The following is a 19009-nucleotide window of genomic DNA, read 5'->3' as shown; positions in this document are numbered from 1 at the left end:
TTTAGAGAATCCAAAAATAGCTTTAAAAACCTTTCATCAATTGCCATACTGATTCCCAATTCATCTTTTCCCCACTTCCAAACAATAGGAAGAGAATCTTATAGAATTTTTGTAAGCAACACCTTCCAAATAATAAACTGGAGATTGACTGCTGGAAAGTATCGACACGTCTTTTGGGAGGCAACATGTGTTATTCCTAGGACACAACTCTTCCCAAATACAAATATATCTGGTGGACCCATTCTTATTTATCACATGTTCATGTTCTAATTAGCTTTTATAATTGAATTCTGGGTAAAAACTGAAGGGAACAGGAATCCAATTATACTATTCATGTGTCCGATTTGGGGAATAATTTATGTTTTTCTTTTATTTATATTTTCTTGCATAATTTATTTGACATTAAGATATAATGTTTGGCAGTTGGTTATATTCTAAAAGTCTAAATTCACTAGATAAGATGTACATATACCTGTTATATGGAATACAACATTAGCTATTATTTTTATTTTTTAGACTGAATGAAATTTACTCCTTATCACTATGTGTAACTCCTCCTAACAAGAAAAACTCATACCTTTATCATCCTAGAAAGGTCTCCAGCATCGGCTAATTCCAGCACAATGTTTAGTTCATTATCTTCAATAAATGATGCATAATATTTGATAACATTGGGGTGGTTCAGTTGCTAAGAAGACAAATAGATTTCAGTCTACAGAAAGTCTACTATTCACAAATACAATAAGCCAGTAGTAAAAATGATAACATATATGCTCTGCCATTTAAATCTCCCTTAGTCGGAAAAGAACTTTTCCTATTTTATAATTAAAACATTACTCTCATATTCATTCTTTCCATACTCACCAGATTTAAAAAGAACAAAACACTTGAAGAACCCCAACTTACAAGTCAGTGCAATCCTTGTTAAGGGAGCCAAAGTAAACCAAACTCAAGTTTTCAGGATCTTCTCCTCTTTTATTATAAAATTAAACATATTTTCTGTTTAAATTTTAATTAAGAGAGCCGAGGTGGCGCAGTGGTTAAATGCAGCACTGCAGGCTACTTCAGCTGACTGCAGTTCTGCAGTTCAGCTGTTCAAATCTCACCGGCTCAAGGTTGATTCAGCCTTCCATCCTTCCGAGGTGGGTGAAATGAGGACCCGGATTGTTGTTGGGGGCGATATGCTGACTCTGTAAACCGCTTAGAGAGGGCTGAAAGCCCTATGAAGCGGTATATAAGTCTAACTGCTATTGCTAACTGGTAATTATATGTATAATGTTTATTATAATATATAAACTGCATTTTGTTTAAAAAAAATAATACAATTAAATGTTAGGTTTTATTTATAGAGCCAGCTTAGCATAGTGGTTAAAGGTACTGGGCTGGAAACCAGGACTTTTAGTCCTGCTTTAGGCACGAAGCCCCTTCATGAGTTTGGCCCATTCATTTTCTCTCAGATCTAGGAAGAAGGCAAATGGCAAAGCACTTTTGAAAGCCTTTAAGAAACCCGCAGGGACTGTATTCATGTAGTCACAATAGAATACAAATAACTTTTTAGCGACAATTAGGAAATAGGTTTCTCTATGCTGAAACCTGCTCTATACAATGATCTACCCTTTGCCAATGCCGAATGTTAGCATTTTTTTTTAAAAAAAATGGCCAATTCCAATACGAATTCTAGCAAATGCTGTTGTTTTCAATGTTAGCATTGTAAGTAAAACAATACATAAAATAATTTAAAACCTAAAGATGTTCGCTTTTCCAATGCAAAGGTTTGATGCATCATCTCAAGCACGCTGCAGAATAAACTTTTGAAAAGGTAAAATTATGAACAGGTTAATATACACTTGTACAGACAGACTCATGACTGCAATTGATCCCAGAATTATGGATATAAGTCATGCTGATTGTTAAGTCAGTTACCACAGAACTATACCCAATTTTACAATCTTTTTTGTGGTGGGTTGTTAAACATATCCATTGTCTGAAAATTGGTAATTTTTTTGTTAAAAATTAAAGTAAATGCCAGTTTTGGGCCAAAAAAAGGAGGGGGATTGTGAATTGTGAACACATGACCCTCAAACGCTGCAAATAGTCATGAATATGGTCAATTGCTGAGCATCCAAAATGTGATCATGTGACCATGGGGAAGTGACCTAGCCACCAAAATTTCAATGAACCATGTGTAGCCTGGGGGAAGTGTGCCATAACTTGCATGGTCTGTAAATAAATATCTGCGTGAATAAAAGTTGCAAATATAATAACTAAAACATAGGTTACATACCTAATATTTAAAATCATATGTTATAATAAAGATTTTTAAAACAAGCGAAATATGGCAAACACTATCTGCTATTAGGCAGATTTTAGAAACATTTTAAAAATAAAGCAAAATGGGAACCTATTACTTTACAAGGTTTGACAACAAAAAATAGAGTAATTGATTCAAGAGCAATACAATATATACAAATATTCTCTGCTATGTATTTTCCTTTCTGTGAATATGTTTACATTCCTTGGAAAATGACTTTATGCCTTTATCACTATCCATATAACAAATACATTTCAAAGTAAAGGAAGGCGGTAGAGAAAGGTAGCATGTTAAAAAAAAAAAAGAACTCTATAACCCATGGGTGAACAACTGATCCTATTTAAAATTATAGGTAACTTAAAATAAAACTTAAGTTATATTTTAACTTAAAATATAGCTTATAATCTATGTGGAGTTGAGACCCCCTTAATTTATAAAATGTACATATTTAAATTAATTTCTAGATGGAGAGCCAAATTAGTCTATAGAGAAAAACAACAAAAATTCATATAAGATCTTTGAATTAAAGGTTGGATCAATTTATTATTGAATGAAGTCTTTAAACTATGACTCACTTCATCAAGTATATCAGGTGTACTGTAAGATGGGTAGGAAAGACCTGTTTAGTCACAGTTTAAAGTAGCTGGAAGCTCTTTGGTGCTTTTCCATGATTCATTCTCCTTTCCCCAGAAAAGGAGAATGAAAAGGCCAGATTTAGTCTGCGCCAAATTCCACAGATGAATGTGAATCTGACATTAAATTGTAATTCAAACTGACTATTCAGTGAAGCTCTAAGCTAAGATAGCTTGCTACTCATATGTGATAACATGCACAAAATTACCTACATCCTTATTATCAAAATTGTAATGCCGGAGTATATTCATTCCAGAAAAGAAAAGAAAAATTACCTTAAGAAGATCAATTTCCTTAATACAGTCCGCACGTGCCTTTGCATCCATTAAATCAAATATCTTTTAAAGAAAATAAAGGGGAAAAAATTACTAAGTGATAATACATTTACAAGAAATAATGCGTTCAATGCTTTCTCTTAAACTGAAAACATGCAAGATAAGAGCAACCCGTTCCAATAAGAACAAATTCTCAAGTAGTGAGCCATGAGATATACATTACATAAATTAAATTAAAGCCCCATGAAAGCCCAAGATACAAATTCGTGAGACAGCAGAAATCTCTGCAGCACCTCAGCATGAATTGCTGTTCCAGCTCTGCCTCCTTCCCAGCAGGAGGGGTGAATTATTCTGCCCAGCATTTCTGAATGAATGGATCATTCAACCACAGTGATGCAGCAAAAAACACACGTTCTTAGGAGGAAAATCCTGGCGTCAGGGCTCTATCATCTCTTCCCATTCATGAGGGATGTTCAGAAGCTCACATTGCGTTCTGTCGCAAGAAGCTCTATATACCGCCAGTGTAAACTTTCCAAAATCATTAAGGGAAGTGCCTTGAATTTTAATTGGGAAAATGAGCGTATCTCAGTTGCCTGACATTTCAGAAACACTGTCAGGCAACGAAGTATGAAATGTGACATTCGTGTTGTAAAAGCATTTGGGGTTATAAAATAGTGACATCATTCTGCAGCTGGTTTTCAATGATCTTATTTCATGTAAGGAATTCTTTTAAGATTGACTCCAAGCCCCCTGTAAATAAGGGTCAAAGGCAGCGGTGGCATCTACCGACTTTGGGCAAAACAAGAGAGACTAAACACTTGGAAAAATTCAATTCTCGTACATCTGTATGGAGTCATATTTTTTCTACTTCTTGGGTTTGTGTTTAAACTACATTAAGAGCACCCAGTGCTAATACTGCTTTTTTATGTGTTTTTATCCAAAATCACAGAAATTATGCTGCCAATTATGATATTATGCAGCTCTGAGGGTAATTTACCCATTCCTGGTCTAAAACTAACTTTTATGGTAATGATTAGAAATGTATTGTTTTAATATAAATGTAAAAAACCTAGAAATGTGGGAGGAAATGCAAAATATGCAACTCGTTTTCAGCATTATTGTAACTTCATTTATTAACTACATTGGTTTGTTCATAAAAAGCATGTTCACTTTAAACATTAAAAATCACTCTTTCCTAAGATAATAATTATAAACCTGTCTGAATTTACTTTGAGTATTTTTAATTTTTTGTTATAAATGAATTTATTTAAAAATGATATTGTTTCATTTTTTCCTACTTTAGGAAAAGCAAGCAGACAAAAATTGTAACATTAAAACATCAGTAAACAACACCACATTAAAACAAACATGTTTTTAAGAAATATAGGGAGCACTAATTGACAGAGGTGGGTTAAACCAAAGCTTAAAATACTCATTTTACCACATGAAGCACTTCATAATCAATTTTCATTTCTGATTCTACTATTTTTTACTTCTTTCGGAAAATATAACTGTACAATATTAAGAAGAACCTTTCTAACCTTTCACTTGTTAATTTGATTTAGTGTGAAAATTCCAAATATAGACCAACTTCCTTCTCATCTTAATGACCTGATATGGTACTTTTAAAAATGAGGAAATATTCATATATTTTTTTAATTTGATAGAACAAACAAAAAACACCCTGTAGCTTTTATTTAAAAAATCCAAATATTTCCTTTCCTCTCCCTATTGCTTTAATGAAGAGCCTAGAAATCCAAGCGTCTTCATAATTAGTTTCTGCACAGGACCATCTAATTCATTTTACTATTTTAGTGTATGAATAAATTATAAAAATGCTCATAACATTTAAGGATCCTTAAGTTCTTTTTAAAAATAGCACTGACACATTTAGTGTTCTCCTTACATCGTAATTTTTCATTGCCAAAGATTCTTGTCAGGTTCCATCAACAATCAAGAAAGACACAGAGAAACACTTCCAAGAAGATTTGTTTATTGTTCCACACCTACAAATAGATTCTTGCCAAAGGAAAGCAGACTATTATCTCCAGGAAGCATATTCTTGGAACTGGTTATCTTCACCCTCTTTCTGTCACACAAACCTATCCAAAGAATTCCCTCTTCTTCCTCTGGAGTAGACCCTCCTCTCCCTTCTAGGGATCCAGATAATATTCAATCACACATTCCTCCCTAGTGGTGACTTCCAGTTTGCCCATAGGCCCATTTTTTTGCGCTCCAGAGGGCCTCCAGGGGGACGTTGGAGTCTGTTTTCGCCCTCCTCGGGCTCCTAGAAAGCCTTTGGAGTCTGGGGAGGGTGAAAATTGGGTCCATCGTGTGCCAAAAGCCGGGGGTGGGGGTCACGTGCACATGCGCTCAGGGGCTGCGCTCATAGCATTATGGGTGTGGGACACTCGCATAACTCCTCTGCGCTCCCCCCACTTTTGGGACACAATGAGAAAAAGGTTAGCCATCACTTCAATATTCAACTGTCCTACTTATTTTTCCCTTGAATAACTTGGTGCATCTAACAGAAAGTATTATAAATACATATAAGCCATTCTAATTGTTTAAAAAAAATGAATTTTATTTATCACCTTCATACATTACAAAGTCTATTATGGTAGAAACCTCTAATTTGGAAGTTATGACTCAGAAAGGAGACTGAGTAATATTGCAGTACAATAGTAGGATATGTCAGCCAAATGGAATGTGAAGATGAAAACTTGACAAATGGAAAGAGGGTGTATATTCAGGGTGTTGTTTTTTTTAATGCATACTGTAAAGGAGGTTAATGTAGATGAAAAACGTAGAAGTATAGATGTAAATTCCAGGTTTACAAGGGAGCACATACAGGACCTGTAGTTACTGTAGGCTTTAGACTACAAAAGAATGCAAAATATTTTGCCTTACAACACTTCGGCACCAAAATTCCAAGATTGGGCACATATGCCCAGATTTCAAAGTTCTGACTGCCTCTGACAAGACCTAATGGGCACACATCACTATCGTTTGCCAAGAAGAAACCTCTACTGAGCATTTCGCATCTGATCCTCGCTTTTTCAAATTTTCTCTCTAGCTTCTTGATCCAACTCTTTAAAAAACATGGGAAGTTAGATTTGTTCAAATAAAGTCAATGAATACTGAATGGGTGGAAGGATCTAAGAGAAGCTTCCAACAGCTTTCTGAAGTTGAAATTTTATTTTCTCCGTGAGGCAACTTCTGAACAACCCCAACTAAGTAATAAAAGGTCTGAAGTTCCTGAGAACTCTCAGTAGCTTCTGGTAGGAAAATGCCACTGATGATATATAAAACTACTCTCTTCCAGCCCATATTCTTGAACAGTCACTCTCATTCTTCTTTTGGTTAGGAAAACAGAAGTGGCAAATCCTAATTCATTTTGAACTAGTATCCATAACATAATGGATCACATAATCGCTTTACCTAAAATAAAAAATCAATTAGGCACAGGACATCCTTTTAAAGGAAGGACACCCAAGAACTCAATTCATAATCATAATGTCCGAAGAGTGAAAAAAAGTTAGAAAGAAACAGTAATCTGCTTTGCAATATTAAATAATGTTTAACGGGTTAGTGCTTAATTATATCAAGCATTAAAGTAAAACAGGAGATCAATGAATATTTGATTATCATCTATTAATACATATATGATTTCTAAGGGGTCTTGCATTTACTCCAGAAACTTTCTCCCTTTCAAAACCGTGATGCAATATAAACTGAACAAATTATTTTATTTGGTTTAACATCTAAATCTTATGTTGTATAAATTATACAACATGGATTTTACAAATAGAGTATGGGGGGGATACCCTGAAAAAGGAACTTTTCTTTGCAAAGTACAACAATCTTAATTTCATCTTCCCAACTTGAAAGCGATAGTGATGCACCATCAGTTCATAAAAGGTAAATTACTAAAAAGGCAAAAAGCATCTTGCAGAATGCCCACAATAAATCCCCATATGATGCTACGAAAACTGCAGGCATCTGTGCTACCCATCCCTCTTATCTGAACCTTCTCCTCAGCATGTCAGAATGGCTTATAAAAGCTACAGCCTTGAAGCAGATGTTGGAGGAGATGTTGCACCGACACTCAGAGAAAGCAGGTAAAAGGAGTTTATTTTATTTATTTCTTATCTATATGGCCGCCCAACTCACATACAGGCGACTGAAAGGTTTAGAGCAGTGTTTCTCAACCTTGGCAACTTGAAGATGTCTGGACTTCAACTCCCAGAATTCCCCAGCCCGCATTCGCTGGCTGGGGAATTCTGGGAGTTGAAGTCCAGACATCTTCAAGTTGCCAAGGTTGAGAAACACTGGTCTAGAGGAAGATAAAGAGGTGTAGCCAAGCCAAACCCAACATTGGGAAGGAGCCACTGCTTCATCTACTGCCCATCAGTAAAAAAGAAAAACAGAAGACATTAGGGAAATTAAGACAAACCAGGGTTTGCAAAAGTTAAAACACTGTTATATACTGGTTAATAGTAACAGTATAATAGAAATTGTATATATAGCACAGAATTATAGAGTATAATAATAAAATAAAGAATGGAGAACAATGTACAGTTGAAATAAGAGTATAGAAAACAATGGACATAGAAAGATTTTGCAAAGTATGTTTGTGTGTTTCGATTCGGTACCTTGGATATTTTTCCAAAATAAGACATCATCCCATTCCTTATAGGGAGACATAAAAACCAGGTTGTCCAAGGTTTAGTACTTTTGATAGATCTTTCGAGCTTGAATTAATCAAATTTAGGTTTAGTTTAAAAAGAGTGAATTTTTTCAGTGATTTTCCCCCATTTAGATAGCATGAATATTAGATCCTATCGGTATCTGAATTATCATTACTAAATGATGCTTCCATCCAGACTGAGGGGAAATTGGGTTCTTATTAGCCCACTACAATTCTTTTGTTCTAATGATTGTACATAAATGTTAGGCAGAAAAAAAATGGGCCCCTTTTAATGTTTATCTTACAATAATTCTTTGATTATCCGAGTTTTCCATAGTGGTGGGAAAGGGAGGTGCTAAGGACCCTCTAACTGGAAAAGTCTGTGAATTGCTTCCATGCATGCAACTCTCTTTCCACAGCAAGACATGTGCTCTGCTGCATACAAATTTGCTATTTATGTACTAGGCGTACTAAGGTTCCTATCAACTGGAATAGTTCCTGCATAAACACCTTGGCTTTTAGTGCCTATAATCTATTGGGATAAGCAACAGAGGCAGTGATACTAAATGAAGAGGGAAGCCAAAAAGAGCAGAGACAGCCTTGCTTGCTCTTGGGATGAGAGTCAGCAAATTGGAGGGTAAGAATAGACAGGGGGGCCCTCACACCCCACCCACCTAAATGGCTGAGAGTCAGCTCAATGAGGGAAGAGATAAAGGATGGATTTGGGAAGGTTAGTGGTAGCAGGTGAGGTAGTCAGATTTGGGGTTTTTTAGTTGCAGCTGAACCCTAGTTGGGTGTTGTATCTGGCACTGTTGGATTATGAAGGAGGCTAGGGAGACAGGGATTGAGGATGATGGAAACAATGGGAAAGGAAGAGTATAGTAGAAGATAGGGATGAGCCAGTCCCAGGTAGGAGAGGTTAGAAAGTTGGCATCGTTCTATACTTCAGGTCACCTACACTGTCTTGGTTTGTTTTGAATCAGATATCCAAAATACTGAGTGCTCTAGGCTTATATCGATGCTTCTGATCGCCCAGCCTCTTTGTAGTAAGTCTAGTTTCATCTGCAATGAAGTTGAACACAAGAGGGCAGCCTCGGTGTGTTCACCAAAATCTGGCAAGCTAATGAGGCAGCAGTATTCAGTGAGCTCTGCTGGGCTAGGTTTTAAGTGGTACTTTCAAAAGTCATGACCTTGGGGGTTGGTTGCTTAAAAATCACGACCCTAAGACAGGAGTAGAAATTGCAAGCTGTGAGTCCAAGAGTTGGGAGGGGGACTACTATTCTGCAAGTTGTTGAACGTTGAGGCCATACTTCCGAGATTGAATCGGGGACTGATTAGGGTTAGGGTTGCTGCTATTGTGTATCCCCCATACATACAACACCTTTTCCTTCCAACTGCTTGATCTCATTAGAGGGGTGGTTATAGAATCATCTATCCGTTCTGTCTGAGTTTAATCTCTTCTTTGTGAAATTATTCATCAATCCATTCTTGTTAAACCCTTAAGGAAATGTTGGGTGGAAAGACCTGATTTGTGTAACTTGACTACTTCATGGGAAAAAATAGTAAAAAGCCAGGTAGATAGAACTTGATAAGGTGACAGAGGCATCTTCCAGTGTTTGTGGGGGAGGGGGAGACTTTGAATTTGAGGAGACGGACAGGCCTCTTTGTGAGTGGGCTTTGCCACAGGTAGATTAAACTCCTGTTAAGATGATAAATATAGACACAGGTAGCTGAAGCCAGGTGATAGGCAACATGACTTTGAGGGAGGAGACAGTTTCAGCAGCTTTGAAGGAGGCATTTGCTAGTCCAACTGCTGTTCAAGAGACCTGCCTAAATCCATTTTGACTTGTGAGCTACCATCCTGTCTTCAACCTTCCCTTTGTGGGAAGGTTTTTGAGGATAAAAGTTATACAATTGCAAGGGGACACTCGGATTCAGGCACGGGTTTAGGGTGATAGAAATGGCACTGGTTGTTTTCATGGACAACTTGAGATTTGGATGAAGGAATCTGGGTGGGAAGAGAATGCCCATCCTTGTCTTGCTGTCATAGGGTTTTTCAAATATTTTGGCCATGACATTCTAGACCCACGTGATGGTACTGGGAGTTAGGAGCACTATTTTATGGTTCTGCTGCTATCTGAATGGACAAGCCTAATCATTGGCGGTATTATTATCATTCTGCGCTTGGTTCTCTCCCCACTCTATAAAATTACAAAGTCAAGATGAGGTTTTATCAATATATTGATTACATACATTTGATATGAAGGATACTAGAATCTCTTTATTAGAGAGAAGTTCTAGTCCTTTTTCTAGGCACAGCTGATTGATTTTGAGCCGAGGTGGCGCAGTGGTTAGGGTGCAGTACTGCAGGCCACTTCAGCTGACTGTTATCTGCAGTTTGGCGGTTCAAATCTCACCGGCTCAAGGTCGACTCAGCCTTCCATCCTTCCGAGGTGGGTGAAATGAGGACCCAGACTGTGGGGGGCGATATGCTGACTCTGTAAACCGCTTTGAGAGGGCTGAAAGCCCTATGAAGCGGTATATAAGTCTAACTGCTATTGCTATTGCTATTTGAGCCAATTATTCTCTCTGAACACAAGCTATATCACAGGGTTGTTGTGAGAAAAATAGGAAAAGGAAGTATTGAATGTGATCTCATTGACCAAACCGAGGCAGAATAAAAATTAAATAAAAATGTCATTAGAAAATAAGCACAAAAAGAGGGTGCTTGTCCCCCTCTTCTTGCTCTTCTCTTTTTCTAGTCCTTAGGCGGCACCGAAAAGTGGAAAACATGAAATTCAAATGTCATTTTTCATGCAACTGATTACTAAGGCAAAGGTACTCAGCCTTTCCTAGGATCAACAACTGGAAAGATTTGGGCTTAAGAACTAAACTCAAGTTGCTTTCTAAACAGGTTTCCCTTCTCTGATTATTTGAATCATTTGGGGGGGGGGGTGTAGGAAGCTTGGTGGTGCAATGGTTAGAATGCAGAATTGCAGGCTAATTCTGCTGACTGCCAGCAGTTTGAACGTGAGTGATTCAAGGTTGACTCGGTCTTCCAGCTTCCCAAGGTTGGGTAAAATGAGGACCCAGTTGTTGGGGGCAACAGCTGACTCTGTAAACCATTTAGAGAGGGCTGTAAAAGAACTATGAAGCGGTATATAAGTCTTAAGTGCTATTGCTATTATAGAAGACTGTTCCTATAGACAAAGCTATTACTGTATCGTTCACCCATCATTCTACAAATACAACTGCATTGAGAACAGTGTTGTTGTATGAATGAAGGCAAATATACGTGTCCCAGGAGAATGTTAGAGGACCCAATCTGAGTATTATAAGTAGTCCTTGATTTACAACGGTTTGTTTAGTGACCTGTTCTGACCACCCTCGTCCCACACCAAAGCACACTCCGAGCCAAAGATAAGTTACGGCATTTAATTAACAGACAGACAGGTCCTTGGCAGCAAACCAGCACAGATAAGGCTTGGCAGCAATCCAGCCTGCCAAGCTCACAATAATGTTCTCCGACATTAGTTCCTGCGTTGACTTCTGCAAGAGGGGCATGTGCACAAGCAGTCCTTTTATAGTCTGGAGAGGAGCCTAATGACCACCAGCTGAGTGCAATCACCTCCTGTAACTGCATAATTGTTCCTTACGCCTATTAGGTCTCCGGTGCCGGGTATCCAGGAACAACTCACTGCTGACATCCGGCTCACTCTCCCTTGTCTCCTCCCCACTGGTCCAAGGCTCAGGCGCCACCTGGTGGCCAACCAGCCTCTCTGTGCCCTGCTCGGAGTCGGAACCCTGTCCAGGGTCCTCCACATCCTCCAGAGCCGACTCATAGGGCCCCTCGCTGTTGGATTCTGGTGGCAGCTCCAACGGCTCCTGCTAGGCCACAACAGTGAGCATTTGAAGTTACAACGGCACTGAAAAAAGTGACCTATGGCCATTTTTCACACTTATGACCACTTATGACCATTGGTTCACATTTATGTGACAGTTGTGCTCTCTTTTTGTGACCTTCTGAGAAGCCCTTCTGAGACCTTCTGAGAAGCCAAGGGAAAAGCCAGGTTCACTTAACCACAGTGTTTCTAATTTAACAACTGCAGTGATTCATTTAACAAATACGGCCATAAAAGTCGTACACAAAAGAAAAAGGAAAACTCACTTAACCAATTTCTCACGTAGCAACATAAATTTTGGGCTCAGTTGCGGCTGTAAGTCAAGGAGTACCTGTATTGCATTTCTCTTCTCAAACCTTACCATGACTAACAAATGAAAAAAAACAACATTCCTGTCTAAATATACATTTCCTTCTCCTTAAAATGTTTTATTTGTATCTTAATGGGACCCCGGAAGGGCCCATATGATTTGTAATGATTTAATATTAAAAGCTGAGACTCACTGACCGCCCGAGTGAAACCTCATCAGCAGAGCAAGAAACACTTTGTGGGGCTTTAAATCAGTGTTTCTCAACCTTGGCGACTTTAAGTCCTATGGACTTCAACTCCCAGAATCCCCCAGCCAGCTGTGCTGGCTGGGGAATTCTGGGAGTTGAAGTCCACAGGACTTAAAGTCGCCAAGGTTGAGAAACACTGCTTTAAATCTTGTCTCCTCAGCACTTTCATCTGCCTCGTAACAACAGAATTGTCAGAAAATAATGGTGTGACCTCGACTTTGCTACACGCAGGGGAGTTTTATGCCTCAGCCTGGGGTGCAGGAAAGGTTTGAAACTTCTCCTGGGGATCTGTTTCCCAGAGCCTCCTCTGGAGGTTGCAGAATGACTCTATTCAGCCTGTCACTTCAATTATGACTTTAGGCTCTCGCTCTGGCCTCTGGACTTGCCCCCTTCATCGCTTCCAGGTCACTTCCGACTTTTCCAGCAGCTTCAACATCTTCCCAGATTCCAGCTTTGTGAACCTGAGAGATCTTACTTCTGCGGCTGAGTTTGTTCACACAAAGTTGGAAAAACTTCCCCATCCTTTAGGAGTCCTAATACGAATCAGCCGCAAACCAAGCATGGGTAGAAGCTATTTAAAAGCAATTAAAAGCACAAATGAATGCTTATACTGTTATACTACAAGCAGCTGGGGGAAGGAGAGGTATTGTTTTTGGCAAAACCACAAATCATTTTTAATTACAATTAATCTCCAAGCCGCCGTGGCTTTATTTGTGATGGTGAAACATAGATAAATTACTTTCATGCGCTTAAATGCAATTTGTTTAGCCTCACAGAGAGGACACTCCTATTTCTGATGAAGAACTTATGATTTGTTCAGTTGCTGGGATATTAGGATTTTGATCAACGTGAACAGCCTGTTTGAAGAATGTAAGCCAGTGAGCACTAATCCCAATAAACTGTGTCTTATGCATTAAGAGATGCTCATAAAAACTGGGAAGCAGAAGAATATTACTTTTCAAAAACCAAGAATATTTTTTTAAAAATGTTATTTTTCAAAAACTGAAGCCATATTCCATTGTTGCCTCTCTCATGCTATTTTCAGTATTTTTGACTCATCAGGTTTAAAGGAGGGAGCTATGTGATAGAAGTAAGAAATAGGTACGTGTTAGCAGTAATGGACTGAATAATAAAACTAAAATAATCATATTGGACATGTGGAAATTAAAAGAATTTTGAGCAGATTTTTTTTTTTTAGGTTTGTCCAAGCAACACACAGCATCTTGGACCGATTAAATTGATTGCCTTGGGATAATTCCAAAGGTCAGATTACTATTTTAAGAGAAGTTGGTTGATTTACTGTAGAAGATCCCGTTAAACATTATTAGTAAGACTACATTCCTAGTTTCACCAGAGATTCTAATTATCCCAACCTATTGACCAGCCAAATGCATTCACTTTTCTTGCCTCTTCATCAGCTAAAAAGGAGTTTCAAATACTTTGAAGTTAATCTTGACAACTTTAAAATAAGTATCATCCTTTGCTATAATTTTCTGCATCAGTTTAAAAGCCAAACTTAAAACTATCTAAAAATCATAAAGGGGGCAAAAGACGGAGAGCTTGTAAAAATCAACACAATTTCATGTAAGAATATAATCTGATGATTGAATATTTGTTTCATTATCTCTCCAGTGTGGAATAACATTTCCTAGGCCCATAAAACATTAATGATAAGAATCTTGAGTAATGTGACTATGGGGATTTGTGAAAAACAGAAAGTTAATTCTTTTTACATTCCTGAAGTGATTCAGAGAGGAAAACTATTTTAGTATAGGTTTGTATGGAAAAAAAATAGCTAATGAACCAGAGGAAACAAAGAAAAAAAGGGGAAATTTATCATGAGGAATGGCTTACTCATGTACTCTAAGTGTCTCTAAGGAGTTTACAGTGCCAGAATATTTTCCCCAGCAACCTGGTTCCTCATTTTACCGACCTCAGAAGGATAGAAGGCTGAGTCAATTGAATTGGTGAGAATCACTGCTGGCAGTCAACAGAATTAGCCTGCAATACTGCATTCTATGCAGGGGTGGGGTTTCTCACCACGTTCCAACCGGTTTGGTTGGAACGGGGCCGGCGGCGTCCTCGTGCACACAGGCAGTGCACGCATGCGTACTAGCGCCTGTGCGATGCTCCAGCTGCTCCTGGAGGATCGTGCAGGCGCTGTATGCGTTCTGCGCATGCGTGGAAGCGCAGAACTCGTCAAAACCGGGTAAGAAACGCGGGCGGGCGGGCGGATCCTTCGGCGTTCCCGGAAGTTACTTACTTCCGGGTTCGCCGACCAACCGGTTCGCGGGGACCACCGCGAACCGCCTGAAACCCACCCCTGATTCTATGTAATAATAAAACTATACAGATATTTTCCTGTTTGAGGTAATTTTTGTGTATATTTTACCGTGCAAGGCTCTTAAAAGCCAAACTCCAGAGAAAATGCTGCTAGACGCAGTGTTTCTCAACCTTGGCCACTTGAAGATGTCCGGACTTCAACTCCCAGAATTCCCCAGCCAGCATTCTGGGAGTTGAAGTCCGGACATCTTCAAGTGGCCAAGGTTGAGAAACACTGAGCTACTGATTATTATATACCTTCATATTTTTTAAAATGAAAACAATTAAATCAACCAAGTTAGAAGCAAATGAGCCATTTCACCAACCCATATTCATAATAACGTTAGGTAGATATTTCCAGATTTTAGCATCTGCATAAACCTCTGCATAGACCTCCAAACAGTCTTAATGCACTGAGGGAAGAGCATAAGAGAAGTTAAATGGCAACCTCTCTATGAAAAGAAAAGTGAGAGTGAGCATATGAGGTCAATAGCCAAAGAAGATATCTAGAAGCTTCATATTGCAAAGTAACATGGCAGTATTTCAGGGAATGAAAAGGTAACTCCTTGCTATTTACATAGTAGGTATACAGTAGATTAGTTAGACAAAGAAGCAACACATTGTGCTGTAGTTAGACGTAGTTCTAAAAAGGCTAAAATGCACAGTCAACTTGATTTTCAAATCCAGAATTTATTTCTCTTAATCCAACGAGCTCATTTAAATCTCAAACTATTGAAGACATAGAATGTACACCAATTAATCTATAGATACATGGTTTGGAAAGACCTTACATAGAAGCAATTATACTCCTGTAAAGTTACAGGTATTTAATTTCAAAGAGCAATGGCCTTTTTGTTAGAATGTACAGGTTACAATCCAATCTTTAACAATGTAAGTATTAGAATCTTAAAATTAAACAATATTAATTAGGTTTTTTAAGGAAGGTGGCACAACCTAATAGGAATGTAAAATGGTGTAGCAAACTCCCTTGGAACTGCTAGAAATGCATAAACCATAACATAGTTGCCGTACATTAAAATAAAACGGTGGGGCATTAACTTTATGAAATTATGATTACCTTTCTTAAGATCAATGCAATCCTCAAAAGGCAATTCTCTGACAACATAAAATAAATAATTAATCTTGCTCCAGGATAAAAGCAACCCTTAGTTTGCACCTTCTGAGAAAAACGTGGAATTAAATGGAAGAAAACACTAAATTCCCTAGGATATAAACTACAAGGCAGTTGCTGGCAAAGTTCGGGGGTAGAACCAAGCATACTAAAAATTGCCGCAGTAGACAGAGAGCAACACATCTTTTTTTAAAAAAAAAATTGTTTTGCTGCTGCTGTTATTACTGGGCAATTCACAATCCTGCTAAGCTCCTAAACTTAAAAATAGTTTAGTAAACATACAACACTGAGTTGACTTTGGCAGTTCTGTTTTTGACTCATTTATGGGATGATTTAACACTATTGTACCCCTGCTTTCTCCTCTTCGCCATTTTCTGTTACAACTCAGTAAAAGGGTTTATTTAACTTGGTCAGGCAACTTTAAAAAAGGAAGGGAGGGGAGAAAGAGACTTTGAAATATGACCTACCCCCAAATGATTAAGAATTAAGCTTTAAGAACACTATTGATCTTCAGACTTCCTGATGAACATTGGGCTAACAATTCCATTTAAGAAGTGAATAGCCTTTGTGAAATAAACTGGCCTAGAAAAACAGTGAGATTAAGCTATATAACCATCCTGTCCAAATTCTATCATGATCTGTCATAGCAATAGCAGTTAGACTTATATACCGCTTCATAGGGCTTTGAGCCCTCTCTAAGCGGTTTACAGAGTCAGCATATCGCCCCCAACAACAATCTGAGTCCTCATTTCACCCACCTCGGAAGGATGGAAGGCTGAGTCGACCTTGAGCCGGTGAGATTTGAACAGCTGAAGTAGCCTGCAGTGCTGCACTCTAACCACTGCACCACCTCATGTGATATACCACATGACAGCACAGGGGGCTTAGAAAAAAATTAGTACAAAGAAAGGAAACACTGACAATACTTTGTAAATATTAAGTAGAAAGGGTGGAAAAAGCAACCTAAAAGTTGGAAAAGGGACTGGGAATCATTGTGCTTTTGTTCTCCCTCTTAACCTACATTTCCAAGTATTCTTATCTAGGAGAAAAGGTTTAATTCCGGACACCTTTATCTACCTATTTGGTAGTGGAAGAACCTGTTCTAACAATCTTAGACTTGATTCTCTACAAATCTTGCCTCATTCACTTTAACCTGCAACTGTAAATATGTTGGAAAAAGTTTTATTGACGCCAATGCCTTAGCACCACAAAACACCATGGTTATCAGCAGAAACTCAGACAACAGTGTGGAAGGGTACAATTTCTTGTATCTTCTCTTAAATTTTTTTAAATGCTTTTTATCTTGCTTGTGAGCCGCCCAGAGTCCCAATGGGAGTGGGCGGCATACAAATTTTATTAAACTGAAACTGAAACTTATTTGAGTCCATAGCCTGGCTTTAGGGTAAGAAGATTCTAGAACTCTTATGCCTTTTTTCTATTCATTTCACAGCAATAGCTAGTAATACTATTCATTGCCAGTCATTATCAGCTACCAGCATTAATTAGATCTCATTTTCTAAGCAATGTTAGTGAGAATTAAAGCAAGTTTTCTAGGCAGCTCCAGCCCCACAATGAACAGAGGAGTAATAAAATGTTCTCATTGCAGGTAGAACGTCTCACAACGGTTGTACATAATGTTGAGCTGAGATATAATTTCTAGGCATCTCTAACGCTTCAGATTCTTGCTTTGAACAAGCAGGAGCCCAGACATGGCTTTTAAAGCAGCTGTATCTATTTATTTTGTGGCAGGATGAGCCTGGAAAAGTTCCATAGTTCAGTGCGATTTTAGTTACTTCCATTATGAAATGTGATGAGTGTTAGATGGGGACATATTTAATGCTGGGAACCTAACTGCTTCTTAAAAATGGAAGGCCTTTGCTGGTATCATTTTATGATTCTATCACACCACTGTTTCAGCAACCTAAAATGTATTTATTTATTTTACTGTTATGAAGCATTTGAAGTTCCTCAGTCAGAACAGAGTCTAAGTGATAACGTTTGGAAAGAATAATTAAATTTATACATGAAAGCAACTATATCAGAATTGACACAGGTGTTTTTCACTTCCTAAAGATGCTTACCTGCACTTTTTTTAAAGCTACTGGCACACCATCCAACAAGCATGTAGCTCTGTAGACTTCACTGAACTGTCCACGGCCAATCTTCTTTTCTATCCGAAAATTGGCTAAAGTATTGTAGCCCATGTCAGGTCGTAAGGCTTTCTGCAGTCCAAGAAACAAAAACAAACGATTAAGTAAACTTTCTTTTATCTCCAGTGGAGCCAGCTGTTCTGAATATTAACTCCAGAAAAATAAATGTGAAAGGAGATATTCATGAAAAAATAAAGTTGCATGCAGTGGCAGGAACAAGGAAATACTCTTTATTGGCAGCTATACTGAAGTGGGTGCTTGAAAAACACCAAGCAGTGTTTGTTTGAAATGCTCACTTGAGAAATGGGAATATTATACAAACTTGAGATAATATATCTGATTTTAAAAATGAATTCTAAGTGTCAGTAATTTTCCACTTAAAGATCTACAATATCTGCTATATTCTTAAAACTGACAAAGACGTCTGTGTTAACAAGGGAAGGTTTGATAGTTACAACAGATTTCCCGGTTCAATTTAAGAAACTAGCTTTTGTCTTCGAAGTCCAGGATTAAGGTTCTGAACAGGGAATCGGGGAAAGGGAGCGCAAGTTCCAAATCAATCATGGAGTTCACTGGATAACCTCAAGTCAGTCTTTTTCAGCCCTTTGGGTAAAAATGTTAGCCAATACAATAAGGTGCCATATGAAGTAGTAAGTTCTCATTAATTGGGGGGTCTTTAAATGAAAGCTACGCCATTATGTTTTTAAAACTAGTGGTTCCTGCAGTAAGCAAGGGGTTTCATTAGATGCCTCTGAAGTCCTTTCCAACTATATGATTTGATGAAAATATATCTTGCTACACATTAAGGACAACACGGAAGGTAAAGGGGCTTCTTTTATCTTTTCAATTACCATTCTTTGCTATTTACCATGTTAGTGAAAACTGAACTCCTAAATATCTGAGGATATTTACACATACATACATACATACATACACGAACACACATGTGCAAATTGAGAGTAACACATATATGTCTTTTATGGTCGACTATTGGTCAGTTTAATATTCATATAGGTGTTACATTCAGAGGACAAGTT

General features: G+C 38.0%; 1 protein-coding gene across 1 annotated transcript in view; it reads right to left on the bottom strand.

The window, feature by feature from the left end:
• NEK7 (NIMA related kinase 7) overlaps positions 1-19009 on the bottom strand; it is a 64555-nt gene that overhangs the window by 33284 nt on the left and 12262 nt on the right. Inside the window, exons 3-5 of the mRNA XM_032217583.1 lie at positions 17904-18044; positions 3220-3282; positions 578-688 (exon numbers count right to left, since the gene is read on the bottom strand). Of these exons, the coding sequence (XP_032073474.1) occupies positions 578-688; positions 3220-3282; positions 17904-18044 (315 nt within the window). The remainder of the gene's footprint in view (positions 1-577; positions 689-3219; positions 3283-17903; positions 18045-19009) is intronic.

This window comes from Thamnophis elegans, chromosome 5 (assembly GCF_009769535.1).
Source record: "Thamnophis elegans isolate rThaEle1 chromosome 5, rThaEle1.pri, whole genome shotgun sequence".
Classification (NCBI taxonomy): domain Eukaryota; kingdom Metazoa; phylum Chordata; class Lepidosauria; order Squamata; family Colubridae; genus Thamnophis; species Thamnophis elegans.
This window is presented reverse-complemented; position numbering and strand designations above follow the sequence as displayed.